The sequence below is a fragment of the Macrobrachium nipponense genome, chromosome 24, assembly GCF_015104395.2.
Source record: "Macrobrachium nipponense isolate FS-2020 chromosome 24, ASM1510439v2, whole genome shotgun sequence".
Classification (NCBI taxonomy): Eukaryota; Metazoa; Arthropoda; class Malacostraca; order Decapoda; family Palaemonidae; genus Macrobrachium; species Macrobrachium nipponense.
In genome coordinates this window covers 31,149,068-31,174,265 of record NC_061091.1, presented here as the reverse complement: position 1 = coordinate 31,174,265, position 25,198 = coordinate 31,149,068, and the positions used below count along the sequence as shown (strand labels likewise).

General features: G+C 46.2%; 1 protein-coding gene across 1 annotated transcript in view; it reads left to right on the top strand.

Moving 5' to 3' along the window:
• LOC135205547 (propionyl-CoA carboxylase beta chain, mitochondrial-like) overlaps positions 1-25,198 on the top strand; it is a 179,636-nt gene that overhangs the window by 118,368 nt on the left and 36,070 nt on the right. The window contains exons 6-7 of the mRNA XM_064236309.1: positions 9,258-9,463; positions 22,347-22,555. Coding sequence (XP_064092379.1) covers positions 9,258-9,463; positions 22,347-22,555 — 415 coding nt within the window. The remainder of the gene's footprint in view (positions 1-9,257; positions 9,464-22,346; positions 22,556-25,198) is intronic.

Below are 25,198 nucleotides of genomic sequence, written 5' to 3'. Positions count from 1 at the left end.
GAATATGGGTCTCACTCTCCCTGCTTCAGCTGAAGCTGACTTTTCCAGTCTGGTAGACGCATCCAGGAGACATAGCCTTCACACGGCTAAGATTACTTGGGGCCTTTCAGAGTTGGATCATCTCCTCAAGGGACTTTTTCACATTCTAGAAGTCTTTAACTTCCTAGATTGGTCCTTGGGGTGATGTCCAAGAGGCTCATGCCCCTGAAGGGCTAGAACCGGATGTTCTCCTAGCAATTCTGTCATGTATTGACAAGGCGGTGCAAGACGGCTCAGGGGAAGTTTCTTCCTTGTTTGGAGCAGGTCTCTTGAAGAAGAGATCTGTGTTTAGCGCTTTCTTGACGAAAGCAGTATCACACTCAAAAGAGCAGCTTTGTTATTCGCCCCTAGGTCTGATTTTCTGTTCCCGTCACAGTTGGTGAAGGATATTTCCCGATCGCTGACGGAGAAAGCGACTCAAGATCTTCTCCTGCAATCGTCCAGGAAGAAGAGACCAGTAATGATGGGAGAAAAGAAAGTGACGTCTACTCCTGTTCGGCCCTTTCGAGGCGGCCCTCCAACTAGATTACCGCTAAAAGGAAAACGACCGAGAAGAGAGGTCGAGCCTCGTTCCGCCCCTTTAAAAAGGGGAAAGTGAAGTGGCGCTCCTCCAAACACCAGTAGGTGCCAGGCTCCGGGGATTTGCGGAAGCCTGGACTCGCATCGACACAGATCCTTGGTCGATGTCGGTTCTTCAGAAGGGATATCTCATTCCTTTCCTGGACAATCCTCCCCTGACGTCAACTCCGAGGGAATTGTCCGCCAATTACAAGGACCCTGTGTTGAAAGATACTCTTCAACAAATGGTGGATCAGATGTGGGACAAGAGAGCTATAGAACTTGTGCTGGATCAAAGCTCCCGGGTTTTACAATCGTATTTTCTTGGTTGCGAAAGCCTCGGGGGGATGGAGACCAGTTCTGGACGTCAGCGCTCTGAACAAGTTTGTTCAAAAAACAGAAGTTTCTCCATGGCAAACCTCTGCTTCAGTCCTGGCGGCTCTTCGCCAAGGGGATTGGATGGTGTCTCTGGATCTCCAGGACGCATATTTTCACGTCCCGATCCATCCTTCGTCGAAGAAGTACCTCCGTTTCATGACGGGGAAGGATCTTCCAATTCAGAGCCTTGTGCTTCGGCCTGTCGACGGCGCCTCAGGTTTTCACGAACCTTTTGAAAAATGTGGCGAGATGGCTTCATCTGAAAGGAATCAGTATATCTCTTTATCTAGACGACTGGCTTATCAGAGCAAAGTCAGAGGAACAGTGTTTGGAGGACCTGAATGTGACACTAAACCTTATAAAGACTTTAGGATTACTCGTGAACCTCGAGAAGTCCCAACTGATCCCCAGCCAGAACTTGGTCTATCTGGGGATTCGGATGGATTCTCGGGGTTTTCGAGTATTTCCTTCTCAAGAGAGACTAGCGAGAGGTTTAGAAAAAGTCTCTCTCTCCTAAGGAAGGAACTGACTTCGGCGAGGAATGGTTGAGCCTGTTAGGGACCCTTTCCTCGCTCGAACAGTTCTTTCACCTAGGAAGACTTCATCTCCGTCCTCTTCAGTTCTTCCTCAGAAGTTCGTGGAACATGAAGACAGGACTACTCTCGGACCTTTTTCCATTCCAGATCTGATAAAACGTCATCTAGAATGGTGGTTACTCCACTGAGGGAAAACAAAGGTACTTCCCTGGAAATACAGAGCCCAAACCTTGTATTGTTTTCCGACGCGTCGGAAAAGGTTGGGGAGCAACTTTGGGAAAGAGAGAAGTGTCAGGCACTTGGAATGCTCTCAAGTGTCCTGGCACATAAACTGCAAAGAACTGCTAGCTGTACACCTAGCTCTAAAGAGCTTCGAACCGTTAGTTTGCAACAAAATAGTTCAAGTAAATGCGGACAATACAACCGCTCTGGCATACATTCGGAAGCAAGGAGGTACTCACTCGTATGCCCTTTACGAACTCACGAGAGAACTTCTGTTGTGGACATCCCAGAGGAACATCTCTCTCTTGACGAGGTTCGTGCAGGGAGTAAGGAACGTACGAGCGGACAGGCTGAGCAGGAGGAACCAGGTCCTTCATACCGAGTGGACCCTCCACTCAGAAGTTTGCCTCAAGCTCTGGTCTCTTTGGGGAACTCCTCATGTCGACCTCTTTGCCGACGTCCTCTCGAGGAGACTGGAAGTCTTCTGTTTCAGGGTAGAAGATCCCAGAGCTCTAGCAGTAGACGCCTTCCTACTAGATTGGTCTCAGGTAGACGTTTACGCATTTCCCCCATTCAAGATTCTGGGGGCAAGTACTCAGGAAGTTTGTGACTTCAAAGGGGACAAGAATGACCCTGATAGCCCCCTTTTGGCCAGCTCAAGAATGGTTTCCAGAGGTACTGAGTGGATAGTAGACTTTCCCAGATCCCTTCCACAAAGGAGAGATCTTCTCAGACAAACACACTTCGAGAGGTTTCATCAAAACCTCCCGCTCTCGCTCTGACTGCCTTTCGACTATCGAAAGACTTGTCAGAGCGAGAGGCTTTTCTAGTAAAGCAGCAAGCTCGATCGCTAGAGCCCGGAGAACTTCCACTATCCGGGTTTATCAATCCAAGTGGGAAGTTTTTAGAAGGTGGTGTAAGTCAAAGAAGTTGTCCTCCTCCAGTACCTCTGTAGCAGAAATAGCTGATTTTCTGTTATTTGCTGAGGGAAGAGTCGCGAGCTCTCCCGTAGCCACGATAAAGGGCTATAATGAGTATGCTATCGGCCGTCTTTAGGAATAGAGGCCTAGATTTGGGAAACAATAAGGATCTGCATGATCTGATTAGGTCATTTGAGACCAAGAAGTCTAGAATGACTTTCTCCCCCTAACTGGAATCTAGACGTAGTACTGAAGTTCTTGACTTCAGAGAGATTTGAACCCATACATTTGGCCTCGTTTCGTGATATAACAAGAAAATGTTTATTCCTTTTGTCACTGGCGACGGCAAAAAGGGTTAGCGAACTGCACGCCCTTAGTGACAAAGTCGGGTTCAATGTAGATTCAGCCATCTGTTCCTTCAAGGAATTATTCTTGGCGAAGAATGAAAATCCTTCGAACCCCTGGCCGAGAAACTTCGAAATAAAAGGATTATCGGGTCTCGTCGGCAGGGAACCGGAGAGGTCTCTTTGCCCGGTAAGGGCTTTAAAGTTTTACTTAAAGAAGAAGGAACAGTTGGGAGGTTCTAGACAAGGCCTGTGGTGCTCAGTGAAGGATCCATCAAGACCTATGTCTAAGAATGCATTAGCCTTTTTTGTCAGGAACGTAATTATGGACGCTCATAAGGCTTGCACGGACGATTCTTTAAAACTTCTGAGAGTAAGAGCTCATGAAGTGAGAGCAGTGGCGACGTCTCTCTCTTTTCAGAAAAATATGTCGCTGAAGAATATCTTGGAAGCGACATATTGGAGATGTAATTCTGTGTTTGCGGCTCACTATTTGAAGGACGTGCGTGTGACCTATGAAAAATGTTTTTCATTAGGTCCTTTTGTGTCTGCGGGCACAATCCTGGGTACAGGAGCTTACAACAATCCTTAAAATTTTTTTTTTTACTACTTAAGTCTAATAGATATGTTCTAGACTTTCTGCTGAACAAGTGCAGTTGCCGCACAGGCGGCCAGTCACTTCAGTTTAGTAAGGAACTCTTGTGATATCTTATATTAGATAAAAAATTTTTTTTTCGAAAATTATTGTGTGCTTGTGCTTTGTGGTTGAGTTACGGTTGTTGCGAAGAGTTGGGGATAACTCTGAGCAATTTTTAATACTAACATGGTGGTTAGGATCAGGTGGTCGGGATTGGTTGTATGCTCCTTAATAAGGTGTGTGGTCATGTAAGTGGATCAGCACCCATTGACAAAGTCCTTTCAGGCTCTGCCGAGTAAGTGGATAAGACCCTTCGGCAGACCCACAAGAATTCTTGGCCATAGATCACATATCTCGCTAAAGTTTCTTGAGGTGATGCAGACTACGGGGAAAACACCCACGAAGTCTACCACCTATCAGGTAGGAACCAAGGTTTTTATTTTATACCTACAACAGATGTTGTTTACCTGTCTATTCTAGTAGTAGCTGTCTCTTACCCTCCACCGAAGGGTGCCAATCAGCTATGTATATATCTGACAGGTAAGTTGATTGTATGAAAATGATATTGTTATAATACAATAAAGTTTCATACATACTTACCTGGCAGATATATACGATTAGGGCCCACCCAGCCTCCCCGCAAGGAGACAGGTGGAAGAGAAAAATATATGAGTAGAAAACGGGAATGGTTTCCTAGTCCTGCCACCCAGGCGGGCCGGTAGATCACCTGACCTACCTGTAGCGAGTGGCGCGAAATTTGAATTTCTGTCGGGACGACGGAGTCTTAAGCTATGTATATATCTGCCAGGTAAGTATGTATGAAACTTTATTGTATTATAACAATATCATTTATGGTGATTTCAGAATATGTATACAGTGAAAGTAATTTTTATTAAAGCTGAATTCCTTTGTCTTGTTTATTAAGTTAATGCAGTACACTACACTAGAAACTCTTAAAAATATACTGAAAGTATCATAAATGATGCAAAGATGACTGCAACAATATCCCAAGATGGTTGGTACTAACTACTTGCTGAGTGAAATGGTATAGTTTAACCATATTCGACAAAATGATAAGTGAAAGAACAAAGCTTTTTTCAATAAAATTTAACATAGATTATTGATAAAGTCATTCGTCATTACAGTGATCTAACTTGAGATGGAGGGAGGGAGGGAGCGTTTATATTCTTGAAGAATAATGAATGAATGATTTTAAGTTATCGTGTGTCGTGATATTGTCGAGGAGAGGAGAGACAGTAAAATCTTTACTATAATATGTTTGCAAAAAAATAAATACCAAGTTACATAAAAAAATTAAATGTCATTTCACATTAAATTTAACAATGATAAAACATGAAAATAATCAAATGCAATACAGTAATAAGAAATAAAGTCCTACTTAAGCCAGTGTTCGGTGCTCTGAGTGAGATGATAAAGAGAGGAGAGTGAAGACAAGGGCCTGCTTCCTACTGACTTACCAGCTGGGCTGGGATGATTCGCCCATTTCTTTCACTTACCGAATCATTTCTTTTTGTTACAGTAAAATACCTATCTAGTGACAATTGCTTTTCACGATTTTTTATCACTGTAAAAGTAACTCTGGTTCACAATAAACTCTCTGGCGCTGAGTTCAGCTTCTGCGTGTCTTCGATTTTACGTTTAAATAACTTCCTTGTGAAAAGTTATTTGTTCCGATGCCTTATACTTCCCCCGAACTACTATCTTAGGAGAATCCTGGATGTCAATCTGATACCGATCAGAAAAAACTGGTTATTCCCTCCCGACTGCCAGCCAGGTATGAGCCCCAGGGTCGAAGATAACAACCTCTGACCCAGTTCTTTCATGGTCATTGTAGCGTTCACATGCTTCAGCTTGTCCGTTACCGGCCCTTTTCCCCTTTGCGTTTCCCTGTGTGTGTGTGTTGGTGTCGGTTTTAAGATGGAGGCTTTTTTTCCTACGGCGTTGCCCTGGTCCTAATGGCAGGACTTGTAGGGCTTTTTCTCTCTCCAGTGATAATAGACTCCTGCACTTTATTCAACAAGTGTTAGGGCTGCCCTTTTTCGTGTGGGGCCACGTGTGGTGAGTTCACTGCATGGACGGATCAATCTGGCATCGACAAGGAGGAAGAGGAAGCCTCGATCCCCCTCCAAGAAGTCTTCCTCGTAAGTTTCGAGGAGTAGAAGCACGAACTGGGGGCTGGGAGGCCCCTCTCCATCTCCGGTTCCGCTTCAGGACTCCCCAGCAGAGCGTCAGAATTTTTTCCCCGTCCCCTCCCAGAAAGGGGACCTAGGTGAGCCCGTTGCCGGGCCCTTGCCAATGGCGGGGCCCGAGGTGTCCTTTTCATTACCCCACAGAATGTACCGTCGGATGATACCACCTTTCTTTGGGAGTGTTGGATGTGTGGTGGTCTGCAGGGTGCCCCATCGTTGGACGCACTGGTAACGCTTCCGATGCAGAATGTCCCGCTGCAGTGTCCTGCTCCTGAGCAGAGCGCTCCGCTTGTCCAGCCGAAGCCTCCGTCAGAGTTTTTCTACAAGTCAACAGAGCCCCCAGGTCACGTCCCTGGAGGGATTGGCACCCCTCGGTAGTAGAGGGAACTGATGGGTCCCTCAATGGGCCAGACCTGGTCCTGGACCGGCGCCCCTTACACTCCGTTCAGACTTCCCCACAGAAGTGCGTCGGTGGAGGGAAGGGGTATGTCTTGGGAGGGGTGCACCGCAGCACGTACCCCCCCCCCCCCCCCCCCCCCCCCCCCCCCCCCCCTCGGATGATGCCCTCGCAGTCAACCTGCTCCACAGACAGACGTGTTCCCTCAGATGAAATTCCCCATAGCCGTCATAGCCCACCAGGGCGGTTCAGGTAGGTGCGGTAGCCGCAGTGACTAGACATGCTGTCTGCCGACCCCGCTCACCTGAACTTACAGTCCGCGCCGTGTTCGCTGTCCTTGTGGTTCCCTGCTTGCGGGACGCAAGTAGGGTGTGCCGCTGCCCCGTCAACCTCTCCCTCTGATGGAGTCCCCCCATAAGAAGGGGTGCAGACCGGAGAAGAGGCGTCATGCTACGTGGAGTTGAGCGCATACGGCTCCATCTTTGCCTGGAACGGAGAGGTTGGGATAGGTGCTGTAGCCGACATGACGGGGCACGCAGTCGATGACGGTACACACTGCTCCCCTGGTCGGACGGTCCGCTCCGCTCTCCTGTGTCGGCTGATCCACTCCTCTCTCCTGGTCGGACAGCACGCTACACTCTCATTGTTGGACGGCCTCTGTGCTCTCCCTGTTGGCCAGCTGCTCCGCTCCCCAGTCAGACGGCCCGTTCCGCACTACCTGTCGGACGTCCGCTCCACTCTCCCTGTTGGACGACACACTCCGCTCCCCCATCGGATGGCCCATTCTGCTCTCATGGTTGGAAGGCCTGCTCCTCTCCCCCAGTCGGATGCTCCGGTTCGCGTTCACCCATGCTCGTGGTTCCATGACAGTCCTGTGAGAGAGCGGCGCCACTGCCCCGTTGGTCTTTCCCCTGCACGCTCCGCTGACCAGTGGGACTCCTATGATGGTTCCGCTGGTACGGCCTGCGACTCCGCTTCCAGTGAGGCTCCCGCTTCCACTGGTAGCCTCTGGAGTGAGGCGTATTGCGCCGCTCCGGAGCACACCCCACCTCCCGTGGTGGGACCTGCTCAGTCTTGAAGGGTGGTTAGAATGAGTTATTCGTTCAGGGCAGCCGATAACACATTGGGAGGGGCAAGGCGCGTACGTTGAGGGCTCATCTGACAGGAGGGACCGAGCTCTCTTTCAGGGAAGGGACTGTCTAGCAGACCCTCTCCCTCCCGCCGACAACTAGAGACCCACCAGCTTCACGATGGAACATGACCTGCAGGACGAATGTGAGTTGGCCGCCTTCAAGGAGTTGGTGCTGTCAGGGGGCAAGTCTCTGAGCTTCCTGACCACCCAGCTGCTGACTCAATGGACTAACTGGGTCCTGAGGCGGAGAGATATGGTTCTTGCTCCCCTCCTGAGGGGCTTCCCAGACAGGGAGGCGAAGGTTATCCGGAACGCTCCAGTGTTGGAGAACCCCTTTTCCCGGATCACCTGGTTGAAGAAGTCATTGAACAGTGGAGGAAGGCGAACCAGGACTCTGTCGTTTACAGGCCGTCGTCCTAGGGCAGGTAACTGGCGCTACGACATAGTATTGAAACACAGGAGCCGAGAAAAGGACCCAGACTGGGGGTATGGGCCCTCTCGGGTATGTCGGAACCATCTGCAGGAGGCTGGGGCCATCAGGGAACTCAGCCCTCCCCCAGGGTTGCTAAGGCCTCCTCTTCCTCATTTAGAGCCAGGTCCGTGTCCTCTCGCAGAGACCGTTCTAGAGTGGGCAGAGAACACCGGGATCTCCCTGTCAGAGAGGTTCATTCCGGAAAAGAGGAACGTGATCACCGACGGACTCGGCAGAAAAGGCCAGGTCCTAGGGGCGGAATGGTCCCTACACCCGGCAAGCTCCCGGTGTTCTGCTTCCCGGTCCTGGACCCGGCAGCGGTGTGGGAAGACGTGTTCCAGCACCCCTGGGATGGTCTAGAACTCTATGCATTTCCTCTCCTTCGGAGTCCTCAGGCAGGTCCTCAATTGTCTCCGGACCTCCAAAGCCACGATCATGACCCTCGTAGCCCCCAGGTGGCCGTACAGAGACTGGTTCCCAGATCCCCTGGAAATGTCCATCCCAAGAACCTTGGTAACTCCTCCTAAAGGCTGGAGCTTCTAAGGCAGCTCCACCTCGAGAGGTTTCAAGAGGGCCTGGACGCCCTCTGCCTTCACAGGTGGAGGCTATCGAGCTCCTGAACAAGAGGGGTTTCTCGCGCAAGGTTGCCTCCTGCATGTCAGGATGCCTTAGGAAGTCCTCCTCAGCAGTTTACCAGGCGAAGTGGAAGTTCTTTGGGGCCTGGTGCAAAGGGCAGAACTTGGACCCCCCTACTAATCAAGCTTCCCCACGATGCGGAATTCCTAGTCCATCTGAGGGAGGACAAGGGACTCTCCATCGCAGCCATCAAAGGGGTCAGCGCGGCTTTGAGCTAGGTCTTTTATCAAAAAGGGGTAAACCTGGGGGATTCCAAGGACATCTACCTGCTCATTAGGGGCTTCGAGCAGACATTGCCCCCCAGGTCCCTGGCAGTACCTTGCTTGGAAGTGGCCAAGGTCCTGGATGCACTGGAAAAGTCCCCCTTTGAGCTGCTCAAGGATATCACAGACAGAGAGCTCACACTCAAGACGGTCTTCCTCTTGGCCTTAGCATCCTCCAAGAGGGTGGGGGAGCTTCATGGACTCCCCTATCAGGTGTCCCACTCAAGGGGGATGGAGGGATCTAACTTTCAGTTCATGCTGTCCTTCGTTGCCAAGACCCAGAACCCGTCGGTGGTAGACGAGCTTTTGTACATAATATTACAGAATTAGAACCTTTTTATAAATGTGATGTAGGCTATGAGGAATAATGTTACAGGATTAGAGCCTTTTTATTTTCTTTGTGTATAAGGAGTGTGCATTAAGGTCGGACTGCTATGATTGCATGTTTTTTTATGTTATAGTGTACATTTTTTATAACACAAAGTTAACTGACCAGTAACTCCTGTTTTACAGGGACCGTGATGTTCCAGGACTTGATACTGTCGTGCCTTTGGAATCTACAGCTGCTTATAACATGCTGGATGTCATACATGGTATTGTTGATGAGGGAGACTTTTTTGAAATAATGCCCAATTATGCCAAAAATATAATCGTAGGATTTGGTCGAATGAATGGAAGAACTGTTGGTATTGTTGGCAATCAACCCAAAGCTGCAGCAGGTAAGGGTATTGATAATTTTCTAAAAGTTATATAGAGGAATCCTTGATAATGCAATTTTAGGTATTAGGTTTGTTGGCTCAAAAAGGTAGTCAGTGTGTGTCTTGAAAAATGCTGTTTCATAATTGCGCTAACATGTGTCATATACTGTTTTTACATAGTGACAAAATGCATTTTTGTTCTTATACAATATACAAAACCATGGTCCTGTACATAAGGAATTACTTTCGGCGTAGCTGGAATTACGGCCATTAAATTCTTGAACAAGGTGGTTAGGCAGTAACTACCGTGTGGCAGGTGGGTAGGCCAGCCTGCCCGGATGTAAACACCGCTTTGTTTTCGCCCGTCTTCCGATGAAGACGTGTTTGTGAGCTCCGGCTGACTGGTCGTTGATCTTTTTTCCTGGTGGGATCTGTCTGGTTTATTTTTGTTATTAAATAAATATGTATATACGGTGTTTGATATTAATTTTAAATTCAATTAATATGTAAGCCCACTTTTTGTGATAGCCTTTATAGCCGCCTCTCTACTTGTGGTAAGTCGGCGGCAAAGGTATGCCAACATATTATTTACATTCTTTTGCCCTTTAACGTGAGGACGAGATATGTATTTAACGTGAGGACGAGACATGTATTTAACGTGAGTGCTATTGATCCTGTAACGAGACATGTATTCATCCGAAATTACGCTTATGCTTGGGACTTACCGTGGGGAACTTCAAAGGTTTATCCTTGTTTTGTTTTTATGGTAATTTCTCTTCTCCTTCATCCTTTCACTTACTATCGGACGAAGGTAGAAGAAGGGGCGTGTGGTGTTGATGTTTGGGGGATCTCCTCTCACTTCGGAGGGCGGTGCCCTACTAACAGTGGTGATTGTGTTTACAGCAGTATTGGTTGGATAGCTCTTCGTATTGGTTATCCTAACCTTGGAATTGTACCTGTGACTTGTAGCATGTTGTGATACCGATCCTCAAGTGTGTGTACTGATCCCCAGCTGATAATCATATTAATTTACCACTACTACCCTGGAGTTAAGTCACTGGACAAAGCTATCGCGCTGCCCTGTGACGAGCGCTTAAAATTCTTTGGAGTTTCTAGCGCTCCGAGTGTTCTTGTCTTCTACGATCTGGAAACACTTGGGCAAGACCACAGTCCAGTGTGGGCGAGACGAGAATTCCTGATAATTTTTACTACAATAATTGGGAATCTTGCAAATGCTTGAATTCCTTGGAAGCCATTAATTCCTGGAATTTCTAGCGTTTGAAGGAAGTACTGCTGCTGAAGAAGAATATCTCGGGAGGTGCTTAGCCTGGGTGGACCTGACGATCCGTCGCCTTAGTAGGCGGTCACCCCCGGGATGGAGAAGAACGGGCAATAACAGTCAATCCTCCTCTCTTTTTCCCTTTACTTCTTGGTTATACCAGAATGAACACGGAAATAAGAGGAATTCGGTGGAGTTTACTCCTCAGAATTCGAACCCGAGAGACTATGTTTTTGGTTCAATCCTAGGATTTTACTGAACATATGTCAATCCATTCAGGATGGATAGCACTGAGAGTTTGAATGCCTCTCCAGTGCTACTGTTTTGGGAACTTCCAGTTCGGCTTGAACTAGTCTTCTTCGGTATCCTGTTATTGTATGTGTTGGTAAACTCCTTAACCTTAAGTGGAGGGGCAAGGACACAACTTAAATGTAGGTTCCAAATGTCTATTGTAGAAATATATACAAGATCCAGGGGACAAAGAGCAGCCAGCTAAACAAACAGACAGATGAGACGAGACTGCCTCACGAGAGCAATAATTACAATGTTGCCAATACTTAAATGTTGCCATATCATATTACTGGACTTAACATGGGATACTCTAATGGCGCGCAACATGTGAAATAATGTTTGAACATAATAATAATATAATAATACTGGTACATGTGAAATGCGTCTTTTTCATGTACCTACACCTCCCTCCCCCTCACGCTCGTAGTGCATTCTCGAGCGGAATCCTTTTCCATGAGTCTTTGGGAACGACGTGGGTTTACTGGAGGAATACTGACTAAGGACTCTCTTTCTAGGTCCTGGCTAGGGGCCACAGGGACAGGGAGAAAGGGGTCACTATTAGTGGGTGGCACCAGGCGAAGAAAACGACGATTACGCCACCACACACGACCACTAGGGAGACGAATTTGATAGTCTCTTGACCTTCCATGACCCATGACAGTGCCAACTTTGTCCCAACGATGAGAGGTCGGGTCTTGAATCCGAACTTGCTGTCCGACACTCAACGTGGGTAAGGGGTGGGCATGCTTGTCATACTTGGTCTTTACCTGCTTGTAACGAGCGGCAGCACGGCGGTCACAATCTTCGGTCTTGACCTGCCACTCCTTGGAGAATGCTTGAGGGTGGGCAGGGATACATGACCTGAGAGGACAGCCATACAGGATCTGGGCAGGAGAGCATCCAGTAAAGTTAGGAGTATTTCTGAGCTCCAATAAGCCTCGGTCAAATGCTTCACAATCAATGTTGCCAGATGGGGCTGTTTTGAGGATGAGGTGCTTGATCGACTTCACAGCGGCTTCAGCGTGACCATTCGATTGTGGGTAGTGGGGTGAGGTTACCATGTGTCGAACTCCCCATCGCTTCATAAAATCCTTGAACTCTGCGCTGGTGAATTGGGGGCCTCCATCTGTCCTTAGGCGAAGGGGAACACCAACTTCACGGAAATAGCGGCAGAAGATCCTGATAGTATTGGAAGCGGTAGTATCGCCTTGGCAGGGTGCGACAACAGGCCATCCTGACAGGCGATCGACGACGACGAGGAAAGACTTCCTGCAACAACAAAGAAGTCGGCTGAGACGGACTCGAAGGGTCTTGTTCGGGGTTGTCCCGTCATTCATTAGAGGTTCCTGCGGCTGAGATGGCTGCAATGTCTGACATGCCTCACAAGCTCTGACTGTGTTGGCAATATCAGAGTCAATGCCAGGCCAGAAAACTGACTGCCTTGCTCTGCGCTTGGTTGCTTCCACACCTCTGTGGCTGTCATGCAAGTGGGACAAGGTGCGACGACGGAGAGCGGCAGGAACTACAACCCTTGCTCCATACAGGACAAGGTCACCATCGGCGTAGAGATCTTCATGTAGTTTCCAATAAGGAAGTAAGGAATTGTGAAGGTCATATCTGTTGCGGAGGAAATCCTGATGTGACACAATCGAGTAGATGAGTATACGCAGGATCTGCTTTCGCTGCGTCACGAAGATCCTGAAGTGTCCTGTCGGGATCCTGAGCTGGAGACTCGTCTGAAAGCGTAACGGCGTTCACAGCCATGACAGTTCGAAGATGAGCAGCGGAAGAAGTACCCGAGATCTCGTCCTCCTGTGTGGGGTGGCTGACTGGGGCGCGAGACAATGCATCCGGGATGCACAGCAACTTACCCGCACGCCACACAGCTGTAAAGATGTAGGGCGAGATTTTCTCCTTGAGGCGCTGGAGACGAGAGTTCTCGATGGCATCCAGCGTATAACTGTTCAGAATAGGTATGAGGGGCCGGTGATCCGTCATCAGAGTAAAATTCTGTAGGCCTGCTAAATATAGCCTACATTTCGACATTGCCCAGACAACGGCTAGCATCTCAAGCTCGATGGTGGCATATCGATGTGTCTGCGTCAGCGAGAAAAACCGAGAAACCACACTGAACTAGACGCAGGTGTCCATTACCATGGTCCTGCAGGAGGGCATATCCAATGCCGTGGAGGCGTGAAGCGTCCGTCTGAAGAACAACAGGTAGGTCTGGGTCAAAGAGGGCGAGAACTGGTGGACTGGTGAGAGCTAACTTGACACGTTGAAATGCTTCATCATGGTCGGGGGTCCAAACAAATGTTCTCTTGGGACTCATCAGGGGACGTAAAGGTTGGGCTGCAATGGAGATGTCAGGCGTGAACTCCGCTAACTGGTTGACCAATCCCATAAACGATCTGAGGTCTGTCAGGTTAGCAGGGGTTGGGAAATCCTTGATGGCACTGACTTTCTGCTTATCAGCTGAGATGCCGTCTCCTGAGAGATTGTACCCACAGAAATTCACGGAGGGTGCAGCGACCACAAATTTATCCTTGTTGAGTGTGATCCCAAACTTGCGGCACCGGGTGAGCACTTCGTGGATACGATGAAGGTGTGTAGCGTAGTCTTCGTCGTGGAGGAGAAGGTCGTCTATGACCTTAACACAGTTTTGGACACCTTGAAGGGCCATATCACCTCGCAGGCAGAAGGCGTCTCCAGTTGCTGCGAAGCCCATCGGTCCTCTGCAATGTATGAACCGACCATATGGCGTAATAAAGGTGGTTAAATGCTGATCTTCCTCTGCCAGTTCCATCTGCCAGTAACCATAGAGAGCATCAGCTGTGGTGAAATAACGAGCCTTCGGGCCTACACTGCGAATAGCAGCGTAGGGTGTGGGTGAAGGATGGGCTGGACGAGAAACCTGGCTATTCAACTTGGTCAGATCGACAGTAATTCGTACTCCTGTCCCATTCTTGGGAACGACGACGAGAGGGTGGCACCAAACTGACGGGTCATCACCAGCAGGTTTGATTATCCCTTGGGCCACCATGGAGTCAAGCTCTTCTTTGACTTGGTCCTTAAAAGCAAATGGAATCTGTCTTGGGGTGTGGATGGCAAAAGGCACTGCACATCCTTAAGGTGGATTCTCATGGGAGGAGGCCACCAGCCATAGGCTTGAGAGGAACTGTCTTCAACTCTTCTTTCGAGACCAACACATCTTGAAACTCTTGAAGAAAGTATTTCTTTGCTGCTGAAGGTGATGTGGTCGCTGAGATGGGTAGCTCCTTGACTCTATTAACGTGTTTGACCTCTAAAATAGGTTTAGGGAAATCAGGAGATATTATGGCCAGTTCCTCACAATGACCATAGGATAAAAGTGGAAATTCCACATTTTCATGCACTTGAATCCTGGCGAGACAGGATCGCTTGCCTAGTGTAAGGGTAGCTTGTAATATACCCAGAGCAGGTGACATTGGAGATCCATCCGCGGTGAACGTCGCACTTTGCGGAGGCGTCTGCAAACAGCTCCTGGAGATACCCAATGTGTCAAGGTGCTGCTTTCCAATAACAGTGACATCGGCACCTGTGTCTGGTAACATTTTAATGCGAGACTTAACATCGCCAAACGACAAGAGGCACAGATAGGTTTGGGCGTCTTGGAAATGGTGCGAGGCGATCCTAGGCGACGACAGCTGGTCCTTGAATCTTGCAATTGTTGACTGAAGAGGCACCACTGTTGCTTGAAGATCTGTCCTGACGAAGATTCTTCTTATTCTCCCTACAACACTTATCGAAGTGTCCAATGCGGTGACACAGACGGCACTGGACCTTGCTGGCAGGACACTTCATGGTCCTGGACCAATGGCCAACGCGGTCGCAGCTTTTACAAGTACTGTTGGCCGCAGGGCATTTGTCTTGATCATGCTGACGAGCACAGTACTGGCACCAAGTTGCTGGGTTCGAGGGTTTCGGCGAAGGTGGATGCTTTCCGCTTGACTTCTTGCTTCTCTTGTAGGCCGAAACAGCACACAGCTGATTGGGTGGGGCACGTATGGCAGAAGTTGCAGTTTTAGCCGCCTCATACGACCGACAGGTGGTGATGAAATCTTGCAAAGAAGAATTGGCATCCAAGGCGATCAACTTCTGAACCAAGTCCGCATCTCGAATGCCCATCAAGATAATCATTTTCAGCTGGGTCTCTTCACATGCGACGGCAGTACCTGGGCATAAATCAACTTCTTCCGCAAGGCGTCGAAGTTTCACATAGAAATCAGCGAAAGATTCTCCTTCCGATTGCTTGCAGCTAAGTAACTCTCTTCGGCGAAGTACTTCATTCCTTAAACCCTTTATATGTGACTGTAAGGCGTCCAGGACTTCGTCTACAGGCTTATCTGTAGAGGGAGATATTTGAAGTGTGTGTTCTAAAACACGCTGCGTTTCCAGGGTTAAACACATCCTCATATCTGGATCATTTGCTTTTCCCGTGGAAGCTTAGAAAGATCCACCATGACAGCATAGTCATCCCCATCGACCATCTTCCATTCCTTCCCTGAACATACTGGAATGTTGCATCTGCCTTCAGTGGGGGTGGCGTTTGCGCGGTTGCTTTCTGTGGTGGTGGAAGGGAAGGTTGACTGGAGTTCGAAACCACCTCTGTGCCAGGTGTAAGGGTACCTGAACGAGAATGGATGATTGGTGCAAGAGTTTGAATGAGGGCAGTAAACCTTGCATTCTCCTCTTCTCTTCTAAGATCATCTTCTCTAAGGCGAATTGCTTCTTGTTCCCTTCTTCTTTCTTCTTCACGTTGTCTGTCTTGTCTTCTTGTTTCATCTTCCCTTCTTCTTCTCTCATCCTCATACAAGCGAGATTCCTCTAAAAACTTAATCAAAACGAGGAAATCTGTCCCAGTAGCTTGAGAGGTAGATGGGGGCTGGTAGCGGGGGCTTAAGAGTGGTGGGGAGGGAGAGACTGGATGCTCCAACACTCCCCCAACACTCAGAGTGTGGGCGCCCACATTACTGGATTGCCACTGTTCTGTGGGCTCTTCTAATTGGTCTGCAGGCGTACCTTTCGAGTCCGTCATTATTGTCGATGTGCAGTGCGCAAGAATAAAGTTTCAACAAAATTATTAAAATTATTCCAAAACGTCTGATACGAGAATAATAAATAAAATTCGTTGAAGCGTGAGTGTGTGCGTATGTGCGAGAAATACGTCAGCCAACGAGGGGACTAATGAGTGATAGTGTCTGCCTACGGCAGCTCACATCCAAGGCGACGTTGCCAACTTGCCAAGTCGACTCAGTCATCCCGTGACATGGCATGAGTGTGGGTGTGACAGTCGGTGCTCCGGCAAAGCCACAACCGAATAAATGCATACTCAATAAAATCACTGGAGCACACAAAAAAGGCACTATAAAAGCACAATGCACTGCACTGCACAACACTTCACTTAGTACTTGAGGCACTACACTGCACATGACATAGAATAAAATCAGTAGGGACACGAAAGCACTTTTGAATTGAACGTTCATCCAATATGGCGATGACCGTCCGGTTCCTGATGTCCAAGTCTTGATAAACTTCAAACAATACGACACTTCCAAAGTTCACTGCGCCATGTATGTGTTGGTAAACTCCTTAACCTTAAGTGGAGGGGCAAGGACACAACTTAAATGTAGGTTCCAAATGTCTATTGTAGAAATATATACAAGATCCAGGGGACAAAGAGCAGCCAGCTAAACAAACAGACAGATGAGACGAGACTGCCTCACGAGAGCAATAATTACAATGTTGCCAATACTTAAATGTTGCCATATCATATTACTGGACTTAACATGGGATACTCTAATGGCGCGCAACATGTGAAATAATGTTTGAACATAATAATAATATAATAATACTGGTACATGTGAAATGCGTCTTTTTCATGTACCTACAGTTATCACCATAGAAGTCTTCCTTTGGGAAAACTTCACCTTCGCTCTCTTCATTAGAGAATGAAGGAGGTCGGCTTCCAGTCCTTATTCTTGTTCCTCGAATGGAAGAGAATTTAGGCTAGAGGTCTATGTACAGGAACCTACAATTATACTACATATATTTCTCTCGCAACATGCTTCTGTTATCAGTTGAATTGTCTGAGGTGTAGGCACATACTGTAGTTAACTCTATGGATATGTGACCGAGACGAATAGTATCTTCTTAATTGAACTACAACTCGGGACTGCCATGCAAGCCTCCCAAGAGTTACCAGTTTCAATTTTGAGATACTAGTGGTATTGTTTACAACAACAACACCATTCACCGAAATCCGTTTCGTTTAAAGTGCAAATGCTCGAGTGTATTTCTTTTGCTCGATGGTTCTAGCCAAACGCATTCCTTCATGGAATGGATTAGATACATGGGAACTCAGGATGACAAGTGTGTGAGAGCCAGCGGTGTCCAGGCTGCCTGCCGCAGCCAGTCCTGCTGGTTCTCCGAGATAGTTTGGTCGGGTTTTGTCTCTCCTCCTCTGCAATGATTGACTACCGAATCGAATCTCTGCCCGGCAATCACAGACTTAGGCCTCTGGTTGGCGGATTTCTCGCATACGTGTATGACCATCTCTGCTGCTTCGCTTTTTGCCGTTGTGAGAATTTTCAGACAGATATCTCACTAGACTCGTTATCATCTTTCTGTTTACCTCACGGTAACAGAAGTCTGTAGCCTAGTCATCCGCTTCATTGCACCTGCCACTGCGATGACGCAGAATGATTTCTTCAGACATTGAGTTTGTCTTCTAAATACATCTCGTAATTTGTAGGTGTGCAATTATTCTTTGTTCACCCCGAATTGTAGATGAATAACAGAAGACTTTGCCTGTTCCCCACCCTGCCAGCTCTACTTCCAAGTAATAGAAATGTCCTCCCTGGTCCAGTCCATGAGAAGCGGTTCCTCAGGCAGTACAATCCCTGTGTTTTCATTACTGAAAGGCACTCTGCTTTCATTGCAAACTCCGACTTCTCACCGAACAGCAATGAAAAAGTGGTTTAGCATTTTCAGTCCTCTGTAAAACAGCAGGGATTAAAGCTGTCTTCACTTGTTGGTGTCATCAACAGGACTTTTTCTACATTCAGAATCTTGAGAGTTAACTTCTCCCAATTCAGCTGTGAAGACGTAGGTCTGCATTCACCTATTCACCCTCGTCTTCAACAGCACATAGTATTGTTTCTCCTTAGTTGAGATTCAACTTCTATGAGAACTTCTGTCTTGCCATCAGGGACCTCAGTCTCTAGAAGGCAATTGACTTCATCTGATGTGCGCATGCCTTGAGAGAATCATCATCTCTTCTCCCAACATCGGTGGCCAACAAGATAGACGATTTGTATGGTTTCTCGGCATAACTCTTCAAAAGGCGTGTGTCATGTGACCGTCTCGGATGCATGACTGCTCGCCTCACACTGAGCGCAGTCAGTCGGCAGCTGTTGAAGAGTCTAAGACCGTCATGAGCTACGCTGTGGACTTTGTATTGGTTGATCCAGATCAGTCATTACTTTGTCCTATTGGCGTGTTCCTGTACCCATAAGGATCAATACCCACCATGGAGTGTCAGTGTCTTTATCCACTGTGGAATATTATTAGACCGTGAGAGACTTCTCTGCAGTTGGATAGTCCAGTGGATGGTACTTGTCATCACTCTGAAGAATATGTTGGACAGGAAGATAGATAAGGTCATTGCGACCATATTTATCTTTCCCTTTGGGCCTGCCCACAGGTCCTTGGAACCTCATTTCCTTGGACCAGTGGTGGATGCTTGCAGTTTGTGTTTGCTTGCCCAGCTCCTTCAAAAGGACAAGTTGCATCTCGCCTATGGTGTGCTGTTTTAGAGGTGAGAAGGATGCAAGAGTGACTGGCCTCTCCACCTTCCCCACCTCGTCCTTCTGCTCCTCTTCCTACGGGTTGAGGATAGGGCTCGAACTTACACTGGCTGGTCGGACGATTGATGCGGTAAGCTTATACATAAAGCATCCTTTTTATGTTTCTTATCAGAATCATAGAGGCAATCCCGCTCCTTCCTCTAGTAAGGGGAGGAAGGAGACTGGCAATAATGCAAACCCTTCCCAGAACTTTGCATTAATGTCTCAGACTCTAAATATTCTTCACAGCCCATTTTCAGATGAGTTACGATTCCTCACTCATTTCAAAAAGGCCCAGAAGTTTGACTTGATCATGCTGCTCCTATACTCCGATCAAGTTGTCAGAGGCAGGGCACTCCTCCTCGCTCTTACGACCAGGAGGAGTAGCCTAGGTGTGTAGAACTCCAGTCAGTTCTAGAGGCTCACTCAGATTCCTCCCACCAAATCAGTGAGTCTTCCTTATGTAAAGGACCGAGGGTTTGTATATTGTATAGGAACAAATCACAATTTTTGAAAGTAAATTGTATTTTTCCTAACTATACAAACCTGAGGTCCTTTACATACATGGCCACCTCATGCCACCCCTCAATCTGAACCTGGGCCGAAAGGCAAAGTGGAGTGTTTACATCTGGGCAGGCTAGCCTACCCGCCTGCCACATGGTAGTTATTGCCTAAACACCTTTTTCAAGAATTTAACGGCCGTAATTCCAGCTACGGCGAAAGTAATTCCTTATGCAAAGGACCTCGGGTTTGTATAGTTAGGAAAAATACAATTTACTTCCAAAAATTGTGATTTTGTGATAAAAATATTTGGATACTCAAGTATAAGTGTTTTTACAGAAGTTTTTTGGTGTTTGAACTATCAAAATAGGCAGTTATCAGCATTTTTAGAGAGGTGTCAAGTATTCACGGATTTCAGCTATTTGCAGAAGGTTGTGGTACGCATCTCCCACGAATCATGGTGGTTGACTGTATACATCACTAAACTACAATTATTGTTATCCAGACACCCTGCATTACTTTTATTTTCCTTTGCAAACAGCAGGGAGCTGTTATTTTTTAATACATGTCAGTAGAAATTATGATGCAGAAATGGAAAACAATGGTTCCATCCCACACCTAGAACCACAAGAAGATTTAATCAATGTTTTCCTTGAATGTAACGAAGCAGTTCTGAAAATTTCCTAAATTTTGGCATATTTTTTCTGATGTATTCCTTCTGACAGGAACAGTGCATGAGGGACCTTCAAAGAACCCTTCTTCTCCCCAGGAACTAGACTTATTGATAAACTTGCAGGAATCCCAGTTGACTCCAACTCAGGAGATTATCTGTTTAGGATAAACTCTGAGTTTTGGGGCTTTTCCATCTCCCAAGAGAATAGAGCCTTGCCTACAATCAGTACACAGCCTTCTTTCGTTTCAGTCATGTTCAGTAAATTGTTGGATGAGCCTGTTTGGAACTCTTGCATCCATCAAGCATATTGTGAAGTTAGGAAGACTACATAGGAGACTTTTTCAGTTTTTCCTAAGAGTAAATTTGGACAGGATGAAGCAACCTGACTGTCACATTCCCCAAAATAACGAAAATAAAATTGGACCTGCGATGGTAGACATCCAAAGGTTACTTTTAGAGGGAAAGTCCTTGCCCTTGGTGAGCCCCGACCTAGACTTTGCAGACGCCTCAGACCTAAGCTGGGAAGGCCTTCTGGGAACTTGGAAGCTTCCAGAACTTGGTCTCCAGAATAACAGTGTTTGCATGGAAATGTGAAGGAGCCGACTGCCATTCATCTAGGCCTAATGGCCTTTGTAGATGCAGTCACAGACAAGACTGTGGTGGTGCACTCAGACAATACCATGGCTCTTTCCTATATAAAGAAGCAAAGCAGGACCCCTTCCTTCTCCCTTTGTGAAGCCACGAAGGAACTTCTCATTTTGCAGACTAGAATTAGGTGAGGAGAGAGACCCATTTCATCCAAGGAAAGAGGAACTTCTTAGCAGACAAAACAGACCATGAACTCCATGGTATGCAACAGTCTATGAAAGCTGTAGGGCAGGCAAACTGTGGATTTGTTCGTCACATCAAAGAATCATTACAGGCAGTCTCCGGTTATCGGTGGGGGTTCTGTTCCCAGCGGTGTGCCGATAATTGAAAACCGCCATTAACCAAAACTTTGTCATAAGGGACGTGGAATGGAAAGGCTTAAAATTGGTCTCCATTAACCAGTTCTCCCAAGATACGGGAGTCAGCTCTTGCTTGCTTGGAAGTCTCAAAGGATTTAATGAGGTCACTAAGATCTAGTCGCTTATGCTTAAAGACAGACCCCAGCATAGCTCTAAACTTAACCTTTAATGATGAATGAAAAAAGCATCTTGGCAGTCCTCAAGAATAGGAGGAAATCTGCTGTCTGGGCTATAGAGGATTTAGCCGATGAGATGTTATGACTGCTACACCATCGATGGAAGACTGCCCACTTGGATTGGTAGATTCAGCAAGAAGACTGATGTCTAAAACTTGCAATGGTCCTGCAGCTTGCCTTGAAAATCCCTTCACTCTGATGAGTCTCCAGACAGTCAGAAGCCTGTCAGAGCTAGAGCAGATGGTCCTTGATGGAATCTCCAAAGTTGGAGCTGTTGGAGTAGATGTGGATCTGGTGGGAACAGTCTGGGAAAATCCATTAGAAGTTTCAGTAGGTCTAGGAGACACTTTTCTTGAGTGGCCAGAATGTAGCTATTAAGGTCACTGTCACATTGTTATGGAACAGAAACTTGTTGATTGGAGGCAAGACATAAAGGTCCAAATTTGACCAATTAAAAGCATGGCATCCATTGCCCACACCTAAGGGTGCAGGGCTGATGAACAAAAAAGAGGATACGGGTAGTCCCTGGTTATCGGCAATCCAGTTTTAAGGTGCTTGTCCAGCACCATAAAAGCACCAATTTATGGTACCATAATGGGCCGAGTTCCGGTTATCGGCGCCATGTGGAGTAACCCCCTTCCCTGGGGAGGGGAGGGAGGAGGCCCATGAGAATGTACTAACTCCTCTGAGGATTCACAGGGACTACCAAAAATAGGTTTTTCCTAAGTTCAAACCTGTTTTTTCTTCAGTGGTTAGAAAATTAATTGATTAACATTGTAAAATATAGTTCAGTAGCATGTAGAATGGAAAAATAGCTATCAGCAATAACTCTTCACATCAGCTTCTGGACATCTGCTTACTTATAATGTACTGTTGGCATTGTTATTGTTAAATTGTTATATTTTTAGACACTTCAAGTAATTGGTGAAGGTTGACAATAATGGATTAGTACATATCCACTAAAACATTCTTTGCCATAGGTTCTACAAACTGATAATCAGTTATTACATTTTATATAACTTGTTTTCTAATTTACAAATCATAAATGTATATTTCTTTTTTTAACATAAACCTGACCTTATAACTGATAGGTTGCTTGGACATCAATTCATCTGTGAAGGGTGCAAGATTTGTGAGGTTTTGTGATTGCTTCAATATCCCATTGGTTACTTTTGTGGATGTACCTGGTTTTCTTCCTGGTACTGCTCAAGAGTATGGTGGCATCATTCGCCATGGAGCGAAGCTGCTTTATGCCTTTGCTGAAGCTACTGTACCTAAAATCACCATTATCACAAGAAAGGTAAGATCTGTTACAATCTTTATTGTTAACAAAAGAAAGACAGCTCTTCATTGGTAAATGTCACACGAATTTGCTCGTGTACTTGAGCTGTTATTGGTAGATTCAGGTAGTTCATGTCTTTGATATACAATATGTGTTTACATATTTAGCATTTATAACAGTTGCAATTTTTCTAACCTTAAAGTCATTTGTAGGTTATATCTTCTTTGGTTAGAACAAGTTAATTAGTACTGGAAAGTGGAGGTACAAGCTTCCCCAAAATTTGTTGCCCTTTTTTTTCTACACAATATGAACTGCTACTTGTTCCAACACTATATACAAACCATCGGTTATTTACAATAGGAATTACTTAAGTGCAGCTGGAAAACGGCCATTCAGTTTTAAACAAGATGATGAAGTAGTACATAGTTAACTACCGACTACTGGTGGGAGTCCCGCCCACCCAGTCGGTATGCTGTCAGTGAGGAAAGATGTGCGCTTTTCACCTCTGCTGTTTGGCTTTGTTTTTATTTTACCGTATTGTTGATGAGTTTACATTTTCAGTATTTTAATATATTGTTTTACATAAGAAACTTACCTGGTAATTACATAGCTAAGAGCTTCCTACCTTCGGCAACCTAAAAATTAAAATTTTGTTGTAGGGTTAGTATTTGTTCAGGTGTAGTAGTTAGCATACCCCCCTCACTATCGGGACCGAGAGAGGGAACAAGCTACCAGATAGCTCCAATTTGTTTTCTGGTGGCTCCCAAGTAACATTGGTGTTTCCAGCAGCCTTCTTCATCGTTTCTGTTGGATGAATTTGGAGTTCTTGGTGAAGTGCTATGTTTTTGGTGTAGGAAATTGAACTTAAGTGTTGGATTCTAGCACAACAAGTGTTAGGTTTTGTGTAGAAGGATGCAAAACTAGATTAGCTAAATCTTGTTATGATCCTCATATCAGATGTGTAAAATGTAAGAGTGTAAGAAGTGTAAGAAGGTCTCTTGTGCTGAATGTAATGAATGGTACGATAAGTAATGGAAAATCTTTAGGTCCTATCAGGACAACCAGCTGGAAGATAACCCACTTGGACACCCTTCCTAGAAGAACGAGTTGTAAAGAGAGGGCCCAAGCCCATGAGAGAACAGACAATTGGACATTTAAAAACAGCTGTCTGGGTTAAAACACAATGATGTATGGTCAGATTCATTGGATTAAGGGACAAAAGAAAACTGCCTGTTCAAGCAACAAACCATACAAGCCATAGAGTTCTGTTACCACTCCTCAATTCCCTTGCTAGACAGGAATCTTTGCTACTGAATACCAGATTTGTCTATTGGATAGTCACAACACAAAAACCACTACCATTATGACCACCCTATTCACCTGCATCAGATCAGTTCCAGCATATGACGTGTCTATTCTTTGACCCGCCCATATGAAGAAGAAAGGAAAAAAGAGAAAGAAATAGGCCAGCCAACTCACTCATTCTCTCTTTCACACAATCATCTTAGGTAAGATACAAACTGTCCCGCCATTGACGCTGGGGGAATTACACAACTTGTTGGACAGCCATCACTGGATCCAAGAAAAAGGTGTCCACATACCTGTGGGCAACGTCCTTTAGGTAAAAGGAAATGAGCATGGTCTGAGGTAGCCAAGATCCAGCGTTCAAAATCCTATGAACAGGCAATTGTTCGTACACGATATACAAACCCTTGGTCCTTTACATAAAGAATTACTTTCAACGTAGGCTGGAATTATGGCCGTTAAATTCTTGAACAAGGTAATTAGGCAGTAACTACCGTCTGGTAGGCGGTAGGCCTGCCTGCCCGGATGTAAACACTCCACTTTGCTTTTGGCCATCTTCCGATTAAGACGTATGTTTGTGAGCTCTTGCTGACTAGCCGTTAATTACAATTTTCCCAGTGGGATCTTTAATTTATTATTTTGAATAAATATGTATATACTGTGTTTGATATTAATAATTAATTGACTTTAATCATTAATATGCAAACCCACTTTTTGTGATAGCCTTGATAGCCACCTTTCTACTTTGTGTTAGGGGTTGGCGGCAAAGCTAAACCAACTTCTTTATTATTTACATAGTTTCGCCCTTAACATTAGGACGAAACATGTATTCTTTTGAAATTTATGCTTATACTTTGGAAATTACCAAGGGGAACTTCGAAGGTTTGTCCTTTATTTTTTCTGGTAATTTCTCTTGTCCTTCGTCCTTTCACTAGCTATCGGACAAAGATAGAAGAGGGGACATATGGTGTTTGCGTTTGAGGGATCTCCTCTCATTTTGGAGGGCAATGCCCTTGGATGTGAGAGGACTGTCCTCATTAATTTAAATTATATTTTCTTTCTTTTGCAGTCTAATAGGGGTGACAGTTGATTACAGCAGATGATTCGATATCTCTCCGTGTTGGTTATCGTAACCTTGGAATTGTGCCTGTGACTCGTAGCATGCTGTGATATTGGTCCTCGAGTGTATGTATTGTTCCCCTGCTGGAAATCATATTCATTTACTGCTGCTATCCTGGAGTTTCGTCACTGGACCAAGCCTTCGTTGCTGCCCTGTGATTATTAACTATCTATTCCTGTTGGTAAATGCACCTCACCCTGTAGAAGTCTTGCAGAATTTGGAGAAGTCGAAGAGGA